This window comes from Natator depressus, chromosome 13, assembly GCF_965152275.1.
Source record: "Natator depressus isolate rNatDep1 chromosome 13, rNatDep2.hap1, whole genome shotgun sequence".
Lineage (NCBI taxonomy): Eukaryota > Metazoa > Chordata > Testudines > Cheloniidae > Natator > Natator depressus.
Genome location: NC_134246.1, coordinates 9,075,449 through 9,096,515, shown reverse-complemented (window position 1 = coordinate 9,096,515; position 21,067 = coordinate 9,075,449). Strand labels below are relative to the sequence as shown.

At 41.6% G+C, this 21,067-nt stretch overlaps 1 protein-coding gene across 3 annotated transcripts in view; it reads left to right on the top strand.

Moving 5' to 3' along the window:
• Positions 1-21,067, top strand: part of CDH4 (cadherin 4) — a 663,987-nt gene that overhangs the window by 432,040 nt on the left and 210,880 nt on the right. For all 3 annotated transcript variants that reach the window (XM_074969700.1, XM_074969701.1, XM_074969702.1), the window contains one exon: positions 1,495-1,671. In XM_074969700.1, the coding sequence (XP_074825801.1) occupies positions 1,495-1,671 (177 nt within the window). The remainder of the gene's footprint in view (positions 1-1,494; positions 1,672-21,067) is intronic.

Genomic DNA, 21,067 nt, shown 5'->3' with positions numbered 1-21,067 from the left:
ATCCAAATTTGCACTTATATTTTTTGCGCCAGCAGTGACTTTCAGATGCAAATCCAACTCACTGTGCACCTGTAAATCAAGTAGTGTGATGTCTAAATAATTTAATTTGCCCCCCCCACAATTAATTATAATCTTTCCCTATATATCTTATTCCATGCAGCATCCCACAATGGGGAATATTAAGTAAACCGATCAATGTAACTTTTCTGGCATGAGTAAAATTATTGTGCTACTCATCAATAATGTGTAAATATATTCTGTGGCCCCAGTCCAACAAGGCACTTAAGCATTTGCTTAACTTTTTGCATGTAATTAGTCCCACTGAAGTCAGCGAGGCTGCTTATGTGCTTAAAGTTAAGCCTTCTTAAGAAGGCCTGATATACACATTATAGAATATAGCCGGATGCACAAGATAACAAAGCTCTTTGCTTTGTTCTCAGAACTCGCACACTTTCCAGGCTCTGATAATTTTTCTACAATTTGATTTTTTGCAGTGAGGATGGCAAAAAGATTGAGAGTCTGGGGAAACTATCATTTTTGACTCCACAAACATCCACATATGGCCCCTCTGAGATTTTAATGAGAATTTGTAAAGCTCAGGTATGATTCCACCTACTTCACCAATGGCAATGGCATTTTCTGTTTTTTAAAAACAAAAAAAAAAAAAGAAAAAAAAGGCCAATGTTTGCCGGGAGGAAAATCAGTAATTTTCCTAAATTGGCCAAATGCAAAATTCTTCAATCTTTATCTCAGCTACCTTTTGTCTTTACAAAAACCTGCAATAAAACAACATACCCCGCACAAAACCTTGAGAACTGCCACACGCACTGAAAAAGAAAATGGTTTACAGGCTGCAAAATGTTACATACACATGCACCTTCACTGAAGGCATATGTGTAATTCAAAATCAAGCTCTGTTTAAAAAATGTTATTTTATGTACAGAATGAAAGATCTGTGATAGTGAACCCTTTCAACACCAGAGCAGAAGAATTGTCTAGGTAGTCAGGACAGCCAGCTTACTTCCACAAAACCAGATACTAAAAGTTATTGGTACTCTCCTAAAGCTAATGAGCAGGTTAATGTGGTACAGTGGAGTTAAAACACCCTGAGGAGTTTTGTTATTTTTTTTTGTTTTTCCAGTAGATTATATTTACTCAAAAATTGCAGATTTCTTTATCCAAGATGCTCATAAAGCTTTCTGCAATTGGTATAATGAAGACAATACATTCTGGACAGCAGTTTGATTTGGTAATGACAGTTCCATACATTATTGAAAATGAAGTGGCAGCAAAGATGCCAATAAAGTCTATTATGCTTCTGTGATGCAGAAATGTTTACTTCATTTTAACAACAATAATTTTTACAGCGACGCATGAACGTTCCACGCAAGCAAGAGTCACTGTGGCAATAGTCCCAAGTGGTGATTTTTTTTCCCTTTTTTTCCCACTTGGAAAAAACTAACTGCATTTTGCTTTCTTTTTCCTCAAAAACAGCAAAAAGGGAAGAAAAATGCATCTACAGATCTTGCACCGCAACAAAGTGACACTTTAATACCGTGGCGCCAGCCCCAGAACTCTAATGGGCTGAGAAGGCAAAAGAGAGACTGGGTCATCCCACCAATCAATGTGCCAGAAAACTCAAGAGGACCCTTCCCTCAGCAGCTGGTTAGGGTAAGTGCAACTATTGAAATAATAATAATAATTAATAATGTGGTTGTTCTGGTGCAATAACAGGTGCACTCCAAGTCTGTAGCATGGGAGATCTGGCATCAAACACAGCGTCATTTCTCTCTCTTCCTCAGCCAATGTCTGTCCTGGAGGTAAAGCACTTACGATCTGAAGCAAATACAAGTCTTCCCTCCCCTCAAATCCAACTCAGATGGAGTTTAATCACCTCCTTCTAGCTAATCCTGGGGGGAGATGTTGGCTCCACTCTCCAAAATGGCAGGTTGCCAACCCTCTCAACTGGATGATGACTGCAGGTGTGAAGCCAGGAATGGTGACTCCTAAGTATGAAAGGGTGTTACATCCTGAGCATCCTTTCTCAACTATCTGTCAGAGTCAGGATCCAGATGTACGTTTGCATGCCTGAGAAGGGTATTGATGTACAAAGCTATATGAAATCCTTTATTAACTAGCTCCTACACTGCATGTTGCTCATTTCTTCCCTTACTATGGTGTTCGTAGAGATCAGCTAGCCCCATGGGACATTATGCTGACATTTGGATGACAAAAATATGGACTACAGGATGCATTTGATTGCTGTTGATAAATGTAGCAAAATTATAAATGCATGTGACTGTTTGTTTTATGAGCCATGATTTTGGTTTCCGGAAAGGAAAAATACTAGCTGTCAAAAAAAAATGTAAATAAAATGAAGACTCACTGACTGATATTTTATAATTCTTCCTTTAGAAGAAAATTGTGACATAATTGCAGAATTTAAGAACTAATTTTGAAAAAGCAGTGGTGTGTAATTTACATCCCTTGTCAGGAAATTCATGTCGCTCTTCTTGAAACAATGCTTGCCGAGCCCTTTCCTGGATTAAAATGAATTGCTGTCATTACCTGTTCCACACTGATTAGCTGGGACTTTGCATGATAGTTGGGAAGAAAGAGTAGTTTGCTCAATCTCACAGGAGTATCAGGAAACTTGATAAGTCATACAATGTCAGAAAGAAGCGCATTTACAACCCACCAAATACCAGGTGCTGCAATTGTGGTGTTGACACAATATCTCTGCAAGGAGCACAGAGGTGATTTGGGACAGAATATTATCGACAGTCAGATACGTTAATGCCTGATTTTGTTTTCAGAAAAGAGGCTTGAATTTCATTCACTTTGTTGCACACTTATGCAGATACTGTCACACTGCAGTTATTGTGATGTGGGGTGAAAAATAATACTCAAGGATTGGATTTATGTAGTCATACATATGTGCAATGGTATTTATTTCACATGTGACGGTAGGTGCAGAGTGCATTTAGCGCATAGGCCTCTCTTTGTGCAAATCAGGTCCATGATGTACAACACAGTATTGTGGGCCAAACTGTGCCTGTCAACTGCTGAGGGGCATGAATGGGGGAAGGGTGCAAGAAGCCTTCCCTGGCATTCAGAATCTGGGCACACTCTGGCCTTTTAATGTGTTGTCATATTGATTGTAATTTGAGTTGCCCAAATGAATTAAAGGGAGAATAACTCAAAAACCTCACTAAGCAAAATGGATAGTTTGGGTTACTTCTGAATGCCTGTCAGTATTTGAGCGCTACACAGCAAGCAGGCTAATTGCAAAAAGAGGTCCTCCCACATTGACTTCTTTTTGAGTTTTGGCTGAAGAGTGACAAGAGACTTTGGCTCCAGCTTATTAAACCTTAGCATATGTTAATGTTATCAGGTTACCTACTGCAGATGTGTAGGTTAATGGCTAATATCTCCCACATACTTATTGTCATGGTCTGGAGATAAGATTGTAGAACTCAGAATGTGAAGTCATGTTCACAAATAGGGAAGGCAATTGTTATCTTTTATATAAGTATGGAGGACTAAATATTCACACCTTAAAGAAACACTAGCCTTGGGGAAAAACAGCTAGACACAGCAAACATGTTCTTAAATTGTTAAAGAAAGAAACCCCCTCATGGCTTCAAGATCTGCTGTGCAGACAGTAGTACAAAAATAAAAATAAAATAAAATAAATGAAATCAAAATTTGGACATGGAGGGGAGGAAATGATTTAAAATGCTGTGATTTTTTTTCTGCCTCGTGAAGTACAGAAGGAATTATAATGGAGGGGAAAGTCACAGCCTTGCACAAATAACAGCTTGATTGAACATGAGACTGCCTGATGCTTCTGGTTTTTTGTGTTTGATATTTGATGGTGTTTGGTCTTATCTGCGGCATCCAGTCCCTCGACCCATTTGATAGCCCCTATAAGTGGGGGTTGAGTGAAGTGAGCGGTAGCATGTGTTAAAGGTTCACCAGTTAGACTCTGCCCTTTAATTGGTGAGAATAGGACAACCCCATGTTTTCAAAGACCAGAACTGTGTGCTTATTTCAATCCACATAATCTTCAGATTGCCCTAAGGCATTCTGCTGTCTAATAGAGCTAGGTGAACAGTTCTGGTCTGATTTCAAACACTCCTGCTGATTGGGTGTTGGGTTTTTCTGTTCCCATCTGTTCACACAGTAGAGCAGAAAGAGCACATGAAGAAATACAGCATTGAGCCAACATGTGGAAAAAAGTGCGTGTCAGAGAATGCGATCAGTTTTGTAAAGCTTTCAAAACTAGCAGTAGTTCCTAGACCCTGCACTTCCCTTTGGTCTAGAGAGTGCTGTCTGAGCTTACATTTTAGATGCAAGTATAGCTAATGAAAAGTTGTCCATCCATTATGATATCTATGAGTAGTGTATATCCAAGATGAGGTGTTGAATGATATGAAAACCTGAACGTTAAAAAAGACCCAACCTACTAGATGTACATTTTATCCCACTGCTTGCTGGATTCTGTTTGCATTTTTATAGTTAGACTAATTTGAAATGCATAGGCAAATCTTTCGTGTTCCCTCCTAATCCTGCTTGCTATTGTGAAGGGGAAAATTCCATTTTATGGAAGTTGATTAGTTACTTGTCACTATTTTTAGCAAGGCTGTGCCTGAATGAAGTTTAAATCATAGCAAGGTGAATACAGCTTGATGGGAGCCATGTAAGGCTGCATTACGAGCTATCTGGTTCAGTTGGGATCAGCTGTAATTCTCTACTCGTTAAAGCATTTCATTCTGCCAAAATGAAAAAATAAAATAAAAAAGAACCGCACCCCCCCAAACTTCTACAATGTTATTCCTGGGGAGGGCTGGAGGAGGGAATAGAATTCTTTCTGGTAACTACAGGGTTTGGTTTGATTTCTTTCAAAGGAACATCATGTCTGTTCATATGTGTCAACTGCTAGAAGTTTGATTGTGTTTAGGTCAAGAGGAATACAATAAAAGAGAGAACAAATGTCTGTTTGGGTTTGGCTGCTTAGAAAACATTAGCAGTACAGAAAAAGCAAATTGTAAGCTAGATCCTTAGCTCGTGTAAATCCATGTAGTTCATTGATCTGATCCTGTGTGAATAAAATTCGCAGATGTTAAGGCCAGAATAGACCACCAGGACTAATGCATCATAGCCCATAGAATTTCAACTGGTCCTTCCTGCAATGAAAGGAACCATCCTTCCATTCTATGTAAGCGAACACTATTGAACCCAATAACGGGGGCTGGAAGTAGAGCATATCTGTTTGAAAGCATCCAGTCTCAATTTAACAACTCCAGATGATGATGAATTTACCACATCTCTTGGTAATCTGTTCCAGTTGTTAAATACAATCACTGTTTAAGCTGGATCTTATTTCCAATTTGATTGTTTCTAATTTCAGCTTCTAGCCATTGCATCTTACTATTTAGTTTGTCACCCTAAAGAACCCCCATAATATTAACTACATTCTTTTTGTGTAGGTACTTGCAGACCACAATTCATTCAAAATTCTAGCCCATGTCATTCACTGTTTGTGCACTGCAATAACATGCAAGAAAACTGAATACAGTTCCTAGTTACGGTCTTTTGCGCATTGGCCAACAAGGCGTGAGTAAACCATAGTACTAGGAGAGTACAGTCGTGGAATATGAATATTCCTCCTATTGTACAGGAAGGGACTGTCATTTGACAGAACTTGAACCTATTGGTATCACATGAGATTGATGAAGTACTCTCTAGCCCACATTACTAACCAAAGATTATATTAAATAACTTCTACTAGGGATAAAGATTTTTAAATCAGCAAACCCAGATAACTTGCACCCAAGAGTTCTAAAAGAGCTGGCTAAGGGAGATTTGTGGACCACTGATGTTCATTTTTAATAAACCTTGGAATACCAAGGAAATTCCAGAAGAATGGAAGAGTGCTAATGTTGTGCCAAAATTCAAAATGGGCAAGTGGGACGACCCGGACAGCTATAGACTGGTTAGCCTGACATCAGTATTGGACAGAATGATGGAAAAGCTGATATGAGATTCAATTAATAGAGAATTAATTATATTCCTATCCTTTAATATATGGTCAACATGGTTTTATGAAAAATAGCTCTTGTCAAACAAACAGGATTTGATTCTTTGATTAGATGACAAATTAAAGGTAACTGCATAGATGTAATATGGACATTTAGCTTAGTATTGCACAACATTCTGATTAAAAAATTAGCACAATACAATATCAATAAAGGAACCTATTAAATGGATTAAGAACTGGCTAGCTGACAGAACTCAATAAAGTAGTTGTCAACAGGGAAACATAATAGAATGGGGGTGTTTCTAGTGGGGTTCTGCAGGGAGTGTTACTAGGCCTGACAATATTCAACATTTTCATCAATGATCTGAAAATCACTGCCGATGAAATTTGCAGGTGACACAAAGATTAGTGGAATGGTAAATAATTATGAGGACAGGGTACAGAGTAGCAGCCGTGTTAGTCTGTATCCGCAAAAAGAAAAGGAGTACTTGTGGCACCTTAGAGACTAACAAATTTATTTGAGCACTTATTTATATGCTCAAATAAATTTGTTAGTCTCTAAGGTGCCACAAGTACTCCTTTTCTTTTTGAGGACAGGGTAGTTATACAGAGCAATCTGGATCAATTGGTAAGCTGAGTCCACTCAAACCAAATGCATTGCAAGACAGCCAAATGCAAAGTTATACATCTTGGAACAAGGAATGCAGATAGTACGCACAGAATGGGGCGTGGGTGGGGGCTGTATCCTGGAAAGTAATGACTCTGAAAAGGCTCTAAGGGTCATTGTGGACAAGCAGCTCAGCATGCACAATGTGGTGCTGTGGCAAAAAGAGCTAATGTGATCCTTGGACGTATAAACAGGAGAGAAGGGCGTAGGAGTAGGGAGATGGTTTTATCGCTATATATGGCATGAGTGAAACTGATACTGGAGTACTGCGTGCAGTTCTGGTGTACACATTTTTTTTTAAAAAGTTGAAAATTGTAGTGTGCGCAGAAAAAAGCCAGAAACATTATTTGAGGGCTGGAGAAATGCCTTACAAGGAGAGATGTAAAGAGATCATTCTGTTTCATTTATCAAAAAGAAGATTGAGAGGTGGCTAGATATGTGTGTATACCTTCATGAGGAGGAAACACTGGGTATTAGAGGGCTCTTTAATGCAGCAGACAAAGGCATAACAAGAACCAGTGACTGGAAGCTGAAGTTCAAATTAGAAACAAGGTACACATAAGAGTGCATCATAAAGAAAGCAGAACTCCTCCAGATCCCTCCAAATCCACAATCATTTTTATACAGAGCCCTGTATCTTTCCTTATTAGAACCCTGCCCACGGTTAACTCTGCATTAAAGAGCCCTCTAATATCCAGTGTTTCAAGATCCAGGCTGTATTCACTGTATATGTTGGATAAAGAATGACGCAGCTCTGCATAGTGAAATTGCCTGCAGACCAAGGCGCCCTTTCCTCGTATGCTTCAGTTTTTGCATGCTCAAATAAATTTGTTAGTCTCTAAGGTGCCGCAAGTACTTCTGTTCTTTTTGCGGATACAGACTAACACGGCTGCTGCTCTGAAACCAGTTTTTGCATGGTGTGTCATGAAACAGGTTGGCCTTTGTGGCACCAAACCTCATTTCCTGTAGAGTGTCTGGTGTATAGTGAGCGAGGCTGGGGGTTTCTAGAAGATGATTGATGTACTGGACGGAGACCCATGAGATTTGGGTTGTACTCCTGCCTCTGATGCACGCTTCCTGCGTGACCTACCACAAGTCACCAAAGCTTGTTTAGGGGCCTGAATATGGATTTAGGAGCACATTTAAAAATAAATGTGTATCGGTATTAACATTATTAACGTACATCAGCTTTCCATAGAGATATTATTAACTCTTATTCATAAGCTGGACGGTTACCTTTACAAGACCCATTTGTGTCTGGGCAGCCTCTAATCATTGGTGCATTTCTTTTGTAGATGCCTATTTATGAAAATCTTGGCTTTCCCCTCTGTGCTTTGCTTCCCCCTCTGTCATAGGGATCTTCTTCCCTCTCTCGCAGGGATGCTGTGAGGATAAATTCTTTAGGGTTTGTGAGGGGCTTGGATGCTATGGCAATGGGAGCAGTAGCAAAACCTGTAAAGAAAAGACCTCTTTATTCTGAACAGTCTGTGGATGATGTGCAGTAAATGAGGCATGGGGCCACACGCTGAACAATGAGGAGAAAGTATTAAACAGTTGCCACGTTCCCTGAGTGCTCTCTCTCTCTCTTGTGCCCTGAATGAGGCCTATGGAAAAAAATAGTTACTGTGTAATAAAAGAGTGTCTCATGATGTATGTGCACAAGGGGGTAGAATTAAGCTGCCCGTTTCTGGGGTTCAATTGAACTACATACACTGTAGATATATTAAAGCTCACCTTTGTGCTCCCTTGATCCTGTTGCTCCTGTTTGACAGCCCAGTCCCCTTGTTTCAGGGGAAACATCTGCTGCAAAGAGCCCAACAGACCACAAACGCACCTGGGGACTGGTGTGGCACAGAGGTCTCCTGACCTCACCTTCATTTATCCTCTACACCCGCAGCAGAGCGGGTGGTGTTAGAGCTTGTGTGTCATGTCCATGCCACCTCAGCAACTGCCTGTACTGGGGTGATCCTCCAGGATGTAAGATCCTGATTTTAGGCTTTAAATTAACTCTAACTCCAGATTCCACCAGTATTTGTGGTGGAAAGTAGTTGTACCACACCCAAGAATCTGCCCTAGTTTGGGCAGACAACATTAACATTGTCATTTCCCCTGCCTACGCTTCACTTTACACCCTACACCTTCTTGTGAAGTAGTTTCTTTGTTGTACAGAATTCCTAATAGACCCTGTATTAGCTAGGTTTCTTACCACTGTGAAATTGACTATTCGGAATCCATTAACTTCTAGCTGTAAGAGGGAGACACAAGACATAGCATTTGTCTGCAGTCAAGAGAAATTTTTTGAACAGAGGCCTAGGAAGGGCTTCCCAAAGGGACATCAGACCGTGCTTCCCTTGAGGGAGGGTATTGATGGTCTCAGTCAAGACCCAGTACTTTCTTGCCACTATTTGCCAGCCATGAAGAAACATGGATCCACCTCTCAGGTTGCAGCCAGGAACTACCCCCAGCACTTCTGTAACCTCAGCGAGTGTCACCAGCTGAAACTCATGCCTTTGGCCACGCCGGTCTCTGTTGTGGAGTCTACAGGCAGCCAGCTCAGTCCAGACCCGATAGATCTTCTCATGAAAATTCCTAAGAGTGAGAAGAACTTGACTTCATCACTGAGTGATGACAGACTGACTGGGTGAGGAGGAGGCCAGGGCCATTTTCACACCATGCCTACACACAGTCTGGCCGGAGATGGAGGGAAGCATGTGCTGCACCTTCCTAAAGCATAGTGCAATAGAGTTTATTCCCAAGGAGCTCCAGCAGGCATCTTCCTGTGTTGCAATGTCTCTTCTGCTGCTGTAATAACGGTGGTGCAGAGCCTAACCGTCTGCTGCTCGGGGCTCGGCCTTCCTGGCACCAGCCAGCCCAAAGTATACAGAAAAAGATTAACAGCAGCAGGATTTCAGGTTTGTTAAGCACAGGCAGCCATAGACTCGAGCTGTGGTGTGGGATTGTACCATGCACGTTTTGTTACCAGCCTAGGACCCGCCATACCCTGACTGAATGAAGAGAGAGAAACGATTCAACATACTGCTCTTCTTTTGACATGTCCATTCAAAACTCCTGTAACCCCTTGGGGTTTAGCGAGCACGGCCCCTTTAAATCTTTTTCCTATTGGGGAGAGGGAGCAGTGAGAGAAAAGAGGGAAACTTGGGGGTGTGGCTCTGGAGCTGGGGGAGAGAAGGGCTGCAGCAGGGAGGCCCTGGACAAAGTGAAGGAGAGGGAACCTGTCTGAAGCCTGGGATGGCCGATCGGAGATACCCCAGGACAGGAGCCAGGAGGAGCACTGTGCCAGGGAGGAATTGCCCAAGAAGGACAGACCGGAGCTGGACCCAGTATCGCTGCTGCCCAGAGCTGCATGGGGCTTGTGACTCTGCATTGGGAATAAGGAGGGAGGCTGCTAGCTAGTTAAGTGGGGAGGTGGTCGCTCTATGTGGCTTTGCAGAGAACGGCAGAATAGGGCACCAGAGGGGTTGTTGGGGAAAGTTCACTGGCGCTGAAGACGACCAGGAGCACCCAAGACTCAGCACTGGACTGGAACTTTGCTCAGGACCCCTGAACTCTGTGTGCTGACACATTGCTCAGTGTCTGCCCTTTCAGACTGTGCTACCACTGGGCCTGTGGGGCCTTGGTTTGAATGCAACCCTGTTCTACTGCTCCTCCTACATTTCCCTTTGTTGTTTTTTCTCCTCTCATCCCTCTGTAAATAAATATCTCTCTTTGTTATATCCATTGTACTTTTCCTGTGGGTGGGTGTGTTCACTCTGGGGGGTTTGGAACAGGTGCCCCTGGGGTGGAAGGAATTTTTCCTGCTGCATTCCTGAGCGTGCCATCTCTTGGCCAGAGCTGCCTGCAGAGCAGACTCCGTCTTGGCCACGAGGGCACTAAAGTTACACTCCTTATAAAAAACCAAAAAGACCAAAAAAACCCAAAAAGAGAGTAGGTTTCTAAATATGCACCATAATATATATTCATAAAACTACAATATGTTCCTCCATTTGCATTCTCCCCAGAGTACAAAGACTAGATGTCATTTTAAATTTCCCATCATTTCACAGATCAGCTGGTGCAACGCAGCATCGCTCCATTTAAATTGATGGAGCTACACCGATTTACACCACATGGGAATTGGAATCTGGGCCGAAGAAAGCAGAAGCCCAGTGTTCGGGTGGGCATTACATGTACATATGCGCAGCGGTAGAGATTGAAAAGTGCAACTACAGCATAAATGCTCCATTTGAAATTCTCTTAGAACAGCATTCAAGCCTATACTGTAATTATATATATTGTATTTCCTTGTATTCAGACCTTTGGGGAATTTATATTGTCCTTGCTAACGCCAGAGGAACTGGAAGAAAGCAGTCATTTAATGATTCAGCTGTCTTGGGCTCTATGATTTAATCAATCATATGAAAGAAATTTTTAGACCCTTTGTGTTTAGAGTTCTCTAGTCTGAGCAGAGAATGTTCCCTTTTTGAATTGCTTTAATAGCTGTATTTATGCAGCTGAAAGTTCCTTAAGAAATGAAAGTAAAATCAAATTGCTGAGAATGCCTAGATAATTTATTGGAGAATATTCAATTAGAATATATTAATATTTTAGATTTCCATCATTAATTTAATATTCAGAGATTTAATTTAGTCGTTGAATTGCTGTAGTGCCATGCGGGGGTGAGTTGTTAGGCTGAGTGCTTAAAACACCTGCCACAAATGGGTGACTCTCAGTTTGATTCCCACGAGTACAAATACTTTTCCACTGACACAAGTCTTGCGGCAGAAACCTAGTCACTAAATCTTTCTGGGGCCCTGAATTTTCCATAGTTGCAGAATGGAATAATATCTTCAAGGAGAAATACATGCACTATCTTATTTATTTGTGGATCAAAGTTTAGTCTGGTTAAAAGATAAATGAGGTGAGGTTCCAAATTTGACTATGTATGACTGCAGAATTTCATTTTTCCTATTCTAATTAATATTAAGGTAGCATCTAGGAACCCTGCTCTCAGATCAGGGCTCTGATGTGCTAGGCACTGTACAGACAAATTGGGAAATAAGACAGTCATTACCCAAGAGAGCTTACATTGGTGTCCTAACAAAATTTAACCTACATCATTTTTGTGTCTGCAAATGACTTGTTGGCACATATATATCCATTTGCATGACTAACAACCAGCTTGTTGGTGCAAATCCAGTAATACGCCATGCAAGGGCCAATATATGTGCCTGAAACTCATTGCCAAGGCAAACTATGGGCCTAAATGTTGCAAGCGTAAATAATGCCATGCAGGAAAGGGGCAGGGCACTGAAAATTTGGGCTTCATTTACAAAGTGCTTTATAACCCACTAATGATCCTCAGCGAAACTGGGGTTGGGGGGTATAGACTGGTATGCCATCCCCACACTGCGCACTCTTGCTAGCTGAAAATTATCCTAAAGAGTTGGACATTGGAGCCATACTATCAAGCTTTTTGTCTGTTTTATTGGGGGTGGAGATCCACTCCAGGGGCTGATCTTCCCCCCGTCTCCATAAATAACAACTGTTATCCTTGTTTTGTAGATGAGGAAACTGAGGCAGAAAGATTGAATGATTTGTTCAAGGCCACAGACACAGTGATTGTCAAGGCCAGGATGAGAACTCTTGAGTATTGGCTCCCAGTTCTACGCTCAGCTTCCTAGATCACATCCATCTCATGATGGGTTTGTTTATTGTTAAGCACTCTGAGAACTTTGGATAAGAGCAACCCTATATTCTGGGTTTATAATTAGTATATCCAGCTATTTATCTCATTCTGTTTTGAAGCTGTCTGCTAGATCTGTCTATCTGCTCCTCTAATGCAGAAGGGTGGCATTCACTGAGAGTCAAAACTATCCATTCAGCATGATCAATGACTAAGTGCCCAGTGCCCATTCCTTGATTATTCTGAACTGATTCATACACTCCCACCCTGCCTGCTAGATCCAGTTCCAGATGAGTTCACCCTGAAAAATGGAAAAGTGGGAAGAGCTGAAAGATAAATACTCCTCCCTCAAGAAAATCATATCAGGCGTATTGTAAAGAGTTTATCAATCACTCTGAGAAGCAATTGGATGTAGTAGTCCATAGCACATATTGCAACATATCATTATATTCCCCATCCTTTTAAGAAAGCGAGACAAGTCTAATAATCATTCAGTACAGCTGTCATTATGTGTAGAGACAAAGACAGGAAGGCATAGTCAGTGCTAATGTGCATTGCTCATAAAAGCTATTCAAACTGTATAAAGTCAAAGTGTATAGAGGGAGGGTAGGTTAATTCGATAAGACAAAGGATTTTGTTTTGCTCATGTGTTGCCAAATAATAAATAAATAAAAAGGCCGAGACACAAGACGAGGCAAAGAACTCTCAATCTGTCCCTTTGTTGGCATAATTCATTTCTTGACACCGCTCACCCACTTTGGTAGCAGGTTGCTGTGGAATTATATTTCTTTGCTGACTTGAAATGTATTCTTAAAGAAATGGTGGAACCTGAAAGAAGGTGCAGTTATAACCTCGACGGCAAGACTGTTTCTGAAATGTGCTGTTTTTTGTCTGTATAGCTTAGGGAAAGCAGAAGAGACCACCCACCTTTTTTCTATTACATCTTTTTCTTCTTTCTAATCTGTATTGCTGAAGAATTTCAGATGTCAGCTTTTAGGATTCAAAGAACTTACTCTTGGGTTAATTTTAAGCCTTTGCTTCTGTAGTTAATTGTTTTATTTTTAGCAGTTGAGCTTTTCAGTTGTGAAGGTGTAAATCCTTTTGCAGCCTTTCCTAATGCAGGCTGGTTGAGGTTTGTAAGCCATGTGGTTAGATGATGGGCCACTGAAGTGTGGCTGTCTAGCATTTGCCATGGTTTGATTAAAAACTCCGGCTTGGTCTACACTAGCAACTTATGTAAATAGAACTCTGTCATTCACAGATATGGAAAATCCTAACCCGGTGTAGACAGGGCAATGTCACTGGGAAGGCTTCTCCCGATGACGTAGCTACCACCTCTCGGTAGGTATTGCCTTCACAAGTGCTACAGTGTCATTGTAGACAAGCTCTCACTCTTTTTGCAATTTGTTCTTGATGAAAGTTCCCGTGGGACAACTGATCACCTTTTTGATTAAATTTGGTATTTGGTCATGTCATCTACTTGAGACACTTTATACGCACACACTGAATAATCAGGCAACTGCATTATATTAAGGGACACATTTGTGGCCAACCTCAAGGCAACTGGGGCATGATCCTGCACAGTGCTAAACATGCTGGTCATGAGTCAGCAACGCATTTAAACACCTGCTTAACTTTCATCCCCTACGAAGTCCCATTGACTCCTCCAGGACAACTCTGGGGCTGAAAGTTAACCATGTGTTAAATGCTTTGCTCGATCAAGCCAATGTGGTCAGCACTATGGCAGGATTGAGCTCTTCACAAGCACATTCTGATAACTTGCCCATGTATTTTAAGGATTTAGGGACCATGTTGCCAAATTTACACATGCAAAGGGATGTTTGCGTACACAACGTAAACGTGCACTCGCTTTAGCAAGTGCCTTTAGTTTCATTTCCAAAAAATGGACACACAAAATCAGAAGCCAGCAATGAAAATTTGGCCCTAAGGCTGTGACTTTTGCCCCTAAAGTTAGGAAAAGCTAAGTTTAGAATGTTGCCATTAACCTATAGAAGCTTGTGCTTGGTTTGTGTATGTTTATCAGCATGTTGATGGAATCCCCATTTCTGAAGATCCTTGTAATACTGTCACAGGGTGAGCTGGCCCTTTAAGAAGGTTGGGGTTCAGACTCAGCTGTGTCAGGTTTAGCCCACCTCCGCAGGTGTAGGGGATGAAAATACAAGGTTCATGTCATCAGGAGCATGTGACTAAGAACCAGGCCTGCGGGGGGATATAAGGGCAGCCTGTGGTCATTCAGGAGAAAGACTCCATGAAAAGAAAACTGGAGAATGTGTCCATGCTTCATTAAAGTGTGGAAAGACTAATGAGGAGGCCTATGTTGTGTAACACTTCATAGCTCCTAGCTAGAAGTCCTGGGGGGAACCTAGCTAGGAATCTAGCTAGAAGGCCTATAGGGAGCAAGAACCAAGTAGGAAGGCTGGAAGGGAGTGAGAAGAAATTCCTGTCCCTACTGAGACTAAGAACCCTCCGTGAAGGATGTTGAACCAGCTCGGAGGTTGGGTGGAAGATTTTGTGATGTTGTGAACTCTCGTAATAAACCAGACTCCTGAACAGAGAAGTTAATAAGAACGCACCCTCCCATTAGAATTTGATTAACTGGGAAAGAAGACAGAACTAAGGCAGTGACCAAAGCCAGAGTGGTTAAGCCCTGCTACAAATACCTAAAATCAGCTCTGTCCAGAGTCGCTGCAGACAACAACTGCCACACTCAGACAAACTCTAATGATATATTTTACATAACATTGCATTTTAGCAAACTTTCACTTAACTGTCATGTGGGACTTATTCCCTCCCCCAACCCCTTTGTTTCCTAAAACTTTGTGTGTAAGCCTGTGATCTATAGTGATGATGTGATGAGACCTTGCATCCCAAATTTCAGCCTGCAGTAAGTTTTTGTGGATGAGTTATGAACCCCTGAAACTGAAGGGTTATGATGGAAATACTGACAGACTTTAACTACAGTGATGCCAGCAGGCATCATTGTAATAATTCCAATCCCGTAGTTCTTTAGCTGTCTATAAAAGGGAATCTGTTTTTTAGTCTTGATATCCATTTTTTTAAATCAAAACATTAAATGGCCTTAAGATGCATTTGAATCTGCATTCAGTTCTATAATCCTTTCAGGCTTTTTTGCAGTTCACTTATTTGTATGATTTGGGCTTCAAGGCTTCATAAGATGTAACATTTATTTAAACAAAAAAGCTAATTTTATTTTCAGAATGTGTGGGGTGATTAAAAATAATAAAGTAGGAAGAAATGCATGGTCTCATTGTTTGTCCCTGAGAAATACAGTCAGGCATTGCATCTCTGAAAAGATTTGATTGCAGGGCAAGATTATGCCTTTTGCCCATAGGGAATAGTTTCTTATTCTCTTAGTAGTTCCAATGAGCCACTCACAAAGTAAGGTACTACTTGATTTGAGTAAGGTGGCACAATCTTCTGGCTCATACAAAACCAAATGGATCTTCATTTGGCATTCACAGTCACAGTAGTCTTAGAGCTAAAAATGCAGCTCACCTAGATGTCCATCCTCAGAATGGGACGTATCTGTGAATACTTAGGGCCATACCTGCAAGAATATGGTCTGGTTGCTATATTTGCAAATCACTCCTGAAAGTTCAGCAGGTAAAAGCCACTACTTCTGGTTACATCATTGCCTATCCCTAATTGACCATCATTCTCATAATTTTATTGGTAAAAGAGCTCATAGGTGAGTGAGTACAAGAATTTAAGAGAAGCTATGATGCTTACCAGACTGGGGTAAAGTAGATGGACAAAGTAATTGCTTCAGCCACATGTCCCCATACAATCCTACTTGGAAGTTCCTGTAGTTGGGAAAAAATCTGTTCGGCTCTCTTATATTTGAAGCATGGTGATTTACGGTGAAAGGATGATACAATTTACTTATTGGTAATAGCATTCACCAGTGTCTAACAAAAAAAATTATTTCCAGGGTAGAAGACTCAGACAACATCAGAACATAAATCATTTACTGCAGGCTATAATAGTTTTTTACGCATTTGACAGCAAAGAATTGAGAAGTAAGGTGCCTGTTTTCTTTCAGTGATGGAAAATATATTCTAATGTCTCTGTGAAAAAATATTGCAAGAAAACATTCAGATTCAGCTTGATGGCAAAAAGTGCTATTGGGTAGCATCTGTTTTTGCAGAAAAGCTCCCATTAGAGAGGAACTTAAACATCAGAGCAAACGTTACAACAACTGTCTAGGTTTACCAAATATTTTGCACCCAGCATTATGTTTGTGGTGCAGTTTTCTGTACATTAAAGAAAAAGGCAATTTGGAATTTATGAAACAGCTGCTGGGCCTTTGGAGCATGCAGGGGACAGAATGACACTATATATATTTCTGAAGTTATTAAAGGGAAATAATTTCTCCATTATTCCCTTTGAATTGCATCTCATACAGTATCTGCAAGCATTAGAGAGAATATTTTCTTTTCACTTTTTGATTAGACATGAATTCAAAATTTAACATTAGGAGATAGCATGCTATTAGGAAATCAGCCACTTCCTTCTCCCTCTCTATCCATCCAGTTGTTAAACGGCACCCCCTTTTTTACCTCTTGTTCCTAATGAGACTTCCTCCTTCTCCCCATGATTCTTTATTTAAGCAAACTTGCTCTTGATTAATCAGTAATTAGAGAAGGAGTCACACTGATTTTGAGCCTCTAGTATCCCACTTTTCAAGTGAAATTCAAGACTAAAATCTAAAGGCAAGACAGGTTATCAATATTACACCATCTCTAAGCATATGATTGTGCCATCACGGCCGAGTCAGATCAGGCAATATATAGGCTCAAATCTAACTCATCTAATGTGATATTATACGATATAACACTCATAATTCTCCCACAGCCTCTCTTGTTTTCACTGCTGCCTTGTTCTTTACCAATAAGCATTCAATATTTCTGTTGGTGTCTTAGTGCATCCTGACCCTAGCTGACTAAAAGAATAGGTACTGTTTCACTTCACTGTGTGTATGCTGAGCTGTTAGGACCTGATCCAAAGCCAATGAGCTCCCATCAGTTTCAGCTTTGGGTCAGACCCTTGTATTCTAACGTTATTATAATGTCAGGTAATTATGGACTTACTGTGCAGTGGTGTGAGGGGAAAAAGTCACTGCAGGTGTTCAGCTTAATGGGGTATTCATAGGGTAGTGGGTATTCATAAGTACAGAGCACAGAGTGAGTATGTTGATGAGGGGAAAGAACACATGTTGAGTGCTATAATATGAAACTAAAGTCAGGGAAACTTTATTTTCCTGGCACAAATACACTCTAGGATCTCAAGGAGTTAATCAAGATCTGAGTGTGTTTTCTGGGCCAGGTTAATGAGTGTTCTCACTTACAATTCATCATCTTCTCCACTGTGATCCTTCACTGAAGTTCTGCGTGTGCTGGCAACTTCAAATCACTTCTCAGGCAGCAAACTGTTCGCACAAAGGTGGTAATGCTGGGACAGGTTCATCAAAGGGAGCTGCTAATTGCCCACAACAGATTTTTCGTTTCACTTTTTTTTTCCCCTGAGATAAGAGACTTGACAGATTATTTAAAATGTCCACAAATACTATAATGACTGGATTTCTGATGCTGGTAAACTGACCTACTGAAGACTCCCAGGCATGGAGGCTATTCAGGTCAACAGTTTAGTTGTACAGACTGCTCATAATACTAGCTTGAGGTTATGTCATGGGAAAGCCCATACCCAGACACCTCAGAACAGCCAGTGTAAAACACTTAGTTCTGCTGTCCTGTTTCTCCTCTCTGTCTAAATAAAAATCATTTCATCTTCTTGAAGCTATTCATTATCTTGAAGAAACCATGAATGGGGGATTTTGGGGCAAGATGGGACATATGAGAAGAACGATGGACCCATGGTTAGGGCACTAGCCTGGGGCTCGAGAGACATGGGTTTATGTCCCTGCTGCACCGCAGATTTCCTGTGTGCGACCTTGGGCAAGACACTTAGCCTCTCTGTGTCTCACTTCCCCATGTCTAACAATGAGGATAGTAACGCTGTCCTCCCTCATGGGGTATTGGGAGGAAAAATACAAAAAAGATCGTGAGGAGCCTAGATACTATGGTAATGGAGACCACATCCGTACCTTAGCTAGCCAGAACACCAGGGGGAAAGGGACATTGCTTAGTGCTGATCTTTAGCCAGCATAGGTTTCCTTATGATCTCTGAGCTAGAGTTTTAAAGGCATTTACCCATCTAAAGGTGCAGATAGATGCCAAGTGGGTGCTGTTCAAAATCCCATTAGGCACTGAAATATTTTGAAAGGTCCAGCCCTGTGTGGCTTCGGGTCATCTTTCCCACCTGCTCTCCGTATGTGAGAGGAGAGGGAATTGGCCCTTAGCATTTAAAATGAAATCCAGGACCAGCTTTTCTTGACATTTTTGTTGTCAGATTTTAAAAATTTCAAAGGAGTACTTGTGGCACCTTAGAGACTAACCAGTTTATTTGAGCATGAGCTTTCGTGAGCTACAGCTCACTTCATCGGATGCATAGCATATCGTGGAAACTGCAGAAGACATTATATACACACAGAGACCATGAAACAAAACTTCCTCCCACCCCACTCTCCTGCTGGTAACAGCTTATCTAAAGTGATCATCAAGGAGGGCCATTTCCAGCACAAATCCAGGTTTTCTCACCCTTCCCCCCCCCCCCACAGACACACATACAAACTCACTCTCCTGCTGGTAATAGCCCATCCCTCTTTGAAACCTCTCTTTATAATGCGCATGATAATCAAGGTGGGTCATTTCCAGCACTAATCCAGGTTTTCTCACACACACACCCCACACCCCCCTCCAAAAACCACACACACAAACTCACTCTCCTGCTGGCAATAGCTCATCTTACAATGTGCACAGCAATAATCCAAGTTTAACCAGAACGTCTTGGGGGGGGTTTGTAGGAAAAAAACAAGGGGAGATAGGCTACCTTGCATAATGACTTAGCCACTCCCAGTCTCTATTCAAGCCCAAATTAATAGTATCCAATTTGCAAATGAATTCCAATTCAGCAGTTTCTCGCTGGAGTCTGGATTTGAAGTTTTTTTGCTTTAAGATAGCGACCCTCATGTCTGTGATTGCGTGACCAGAAAGATTGAAGTGTTCTCCGACTGGTTTATGAATGTTATAATTCTTAACATCTGATTCGTGTCCGTTTATTCTTTTACGTAGAGACTGTCCAGTTTGACCAATGTACATGGCAGAGGGGCATTGCTGGCACATGATGGCATATATCACATTGGTGGATGTGCAGGTGAACGACTTCCTGGACACTACAGTGCTAATAAACAATGGTCACATCAACACCACCCTATACCGGAAACCTACTGACCGCTATTCCTACCTACATGCCTCCAGCTTTCACCCTGACCACACCACATGATCCATCGTCTACAGCCAAGCTCTGCGATACAACCGCATTTGCTCCAACCCCTCAGACAGAGACAAACACCTACAAGATCTCTATCAAGCATTCTTACAACTACAATACCCACCTGCGGAAGTGAAGAAACAGATTGATAGAGCCAGAAGAGTTCCCAGAAGTCACCTACTACAGGACAGGCCTAACAAAGAAAATAACAGAACGCCACTAGCCGTCACCTTCAGCCCCCAACTAAAACCCCTCCAACGCATTATTAAGGATCTACAACCTATCCTGAAGGATGACCCAACACTCTCACAAATCTTGGGAGAAAGGCCAGTCCTTGCCTACAGACAGCCCCCCAACCTGAAGCGAATACTCACCAACAACCACATACCACACAACAGAACCACTAACTCAGGAACCTATCCTTGCAACAAAGCCCGTTGCCAACTGTGCCCACATATCTATTCAGGGAACACCATCACAGGGCCTAACAACATCAGCCACACTATCAGAGGCTCGTTCACCTGCACATCCACCAATGTGATATATGCCATCATGTGCCAGCAATGCCCCTCTGCCATGTACATTGGTCAAACTGGACAGTCTCTACGTAAAAGAATAAATGGACACAAATCAGATGTTAAGAATTATAACATTCATAAACCAGTCGGAGAACACTTCAATCTCTCTGGTCACGCAATCACAGACATGAGGGTCGCTATCTTAAAGCAAAAAAACTTCAAATCCAGACTCCAGCGAGAAACTGCTGAATTGGAATTCATTTGCAAATTGGATACTATTAATTTGGGCTTGAATAGAGACTGGGAGTGGCTAAGTCATTATGCAAGGTAGCCTATCTCCCCTTGTTTTTTTCCTACAAACCCCCCCCAAGACGTTCTGGTTAAACTTGGATTATTGCTGTGCACATTGTAAGATGAGCTATTGCCAGCAGGAGAGTGAGTTTGTGTGTGTGGTTTTTGGAGGGGGGGGTGTGGGGGGGGGGGTGAGAAAACCTGGATTAGTGCTGGAAATGACCCACCTTGATTATCATGCGCATTATAAAGAGAGGTTTCAAAGAGGGATGGGCTATTACCAGCAGGAGAGTGAGTTTGTATGTGTGTCTGTGGGGGGGGGGGGGAAGGGTGAGAAAACCTGGATTTGTGCTGGAAATGGCCCTCCTTGATGATCACTTTAGATAAGCTGTTACCAGCAGGAGAGTGGGGTGGGAGGAAGTTTTGTTTTATGG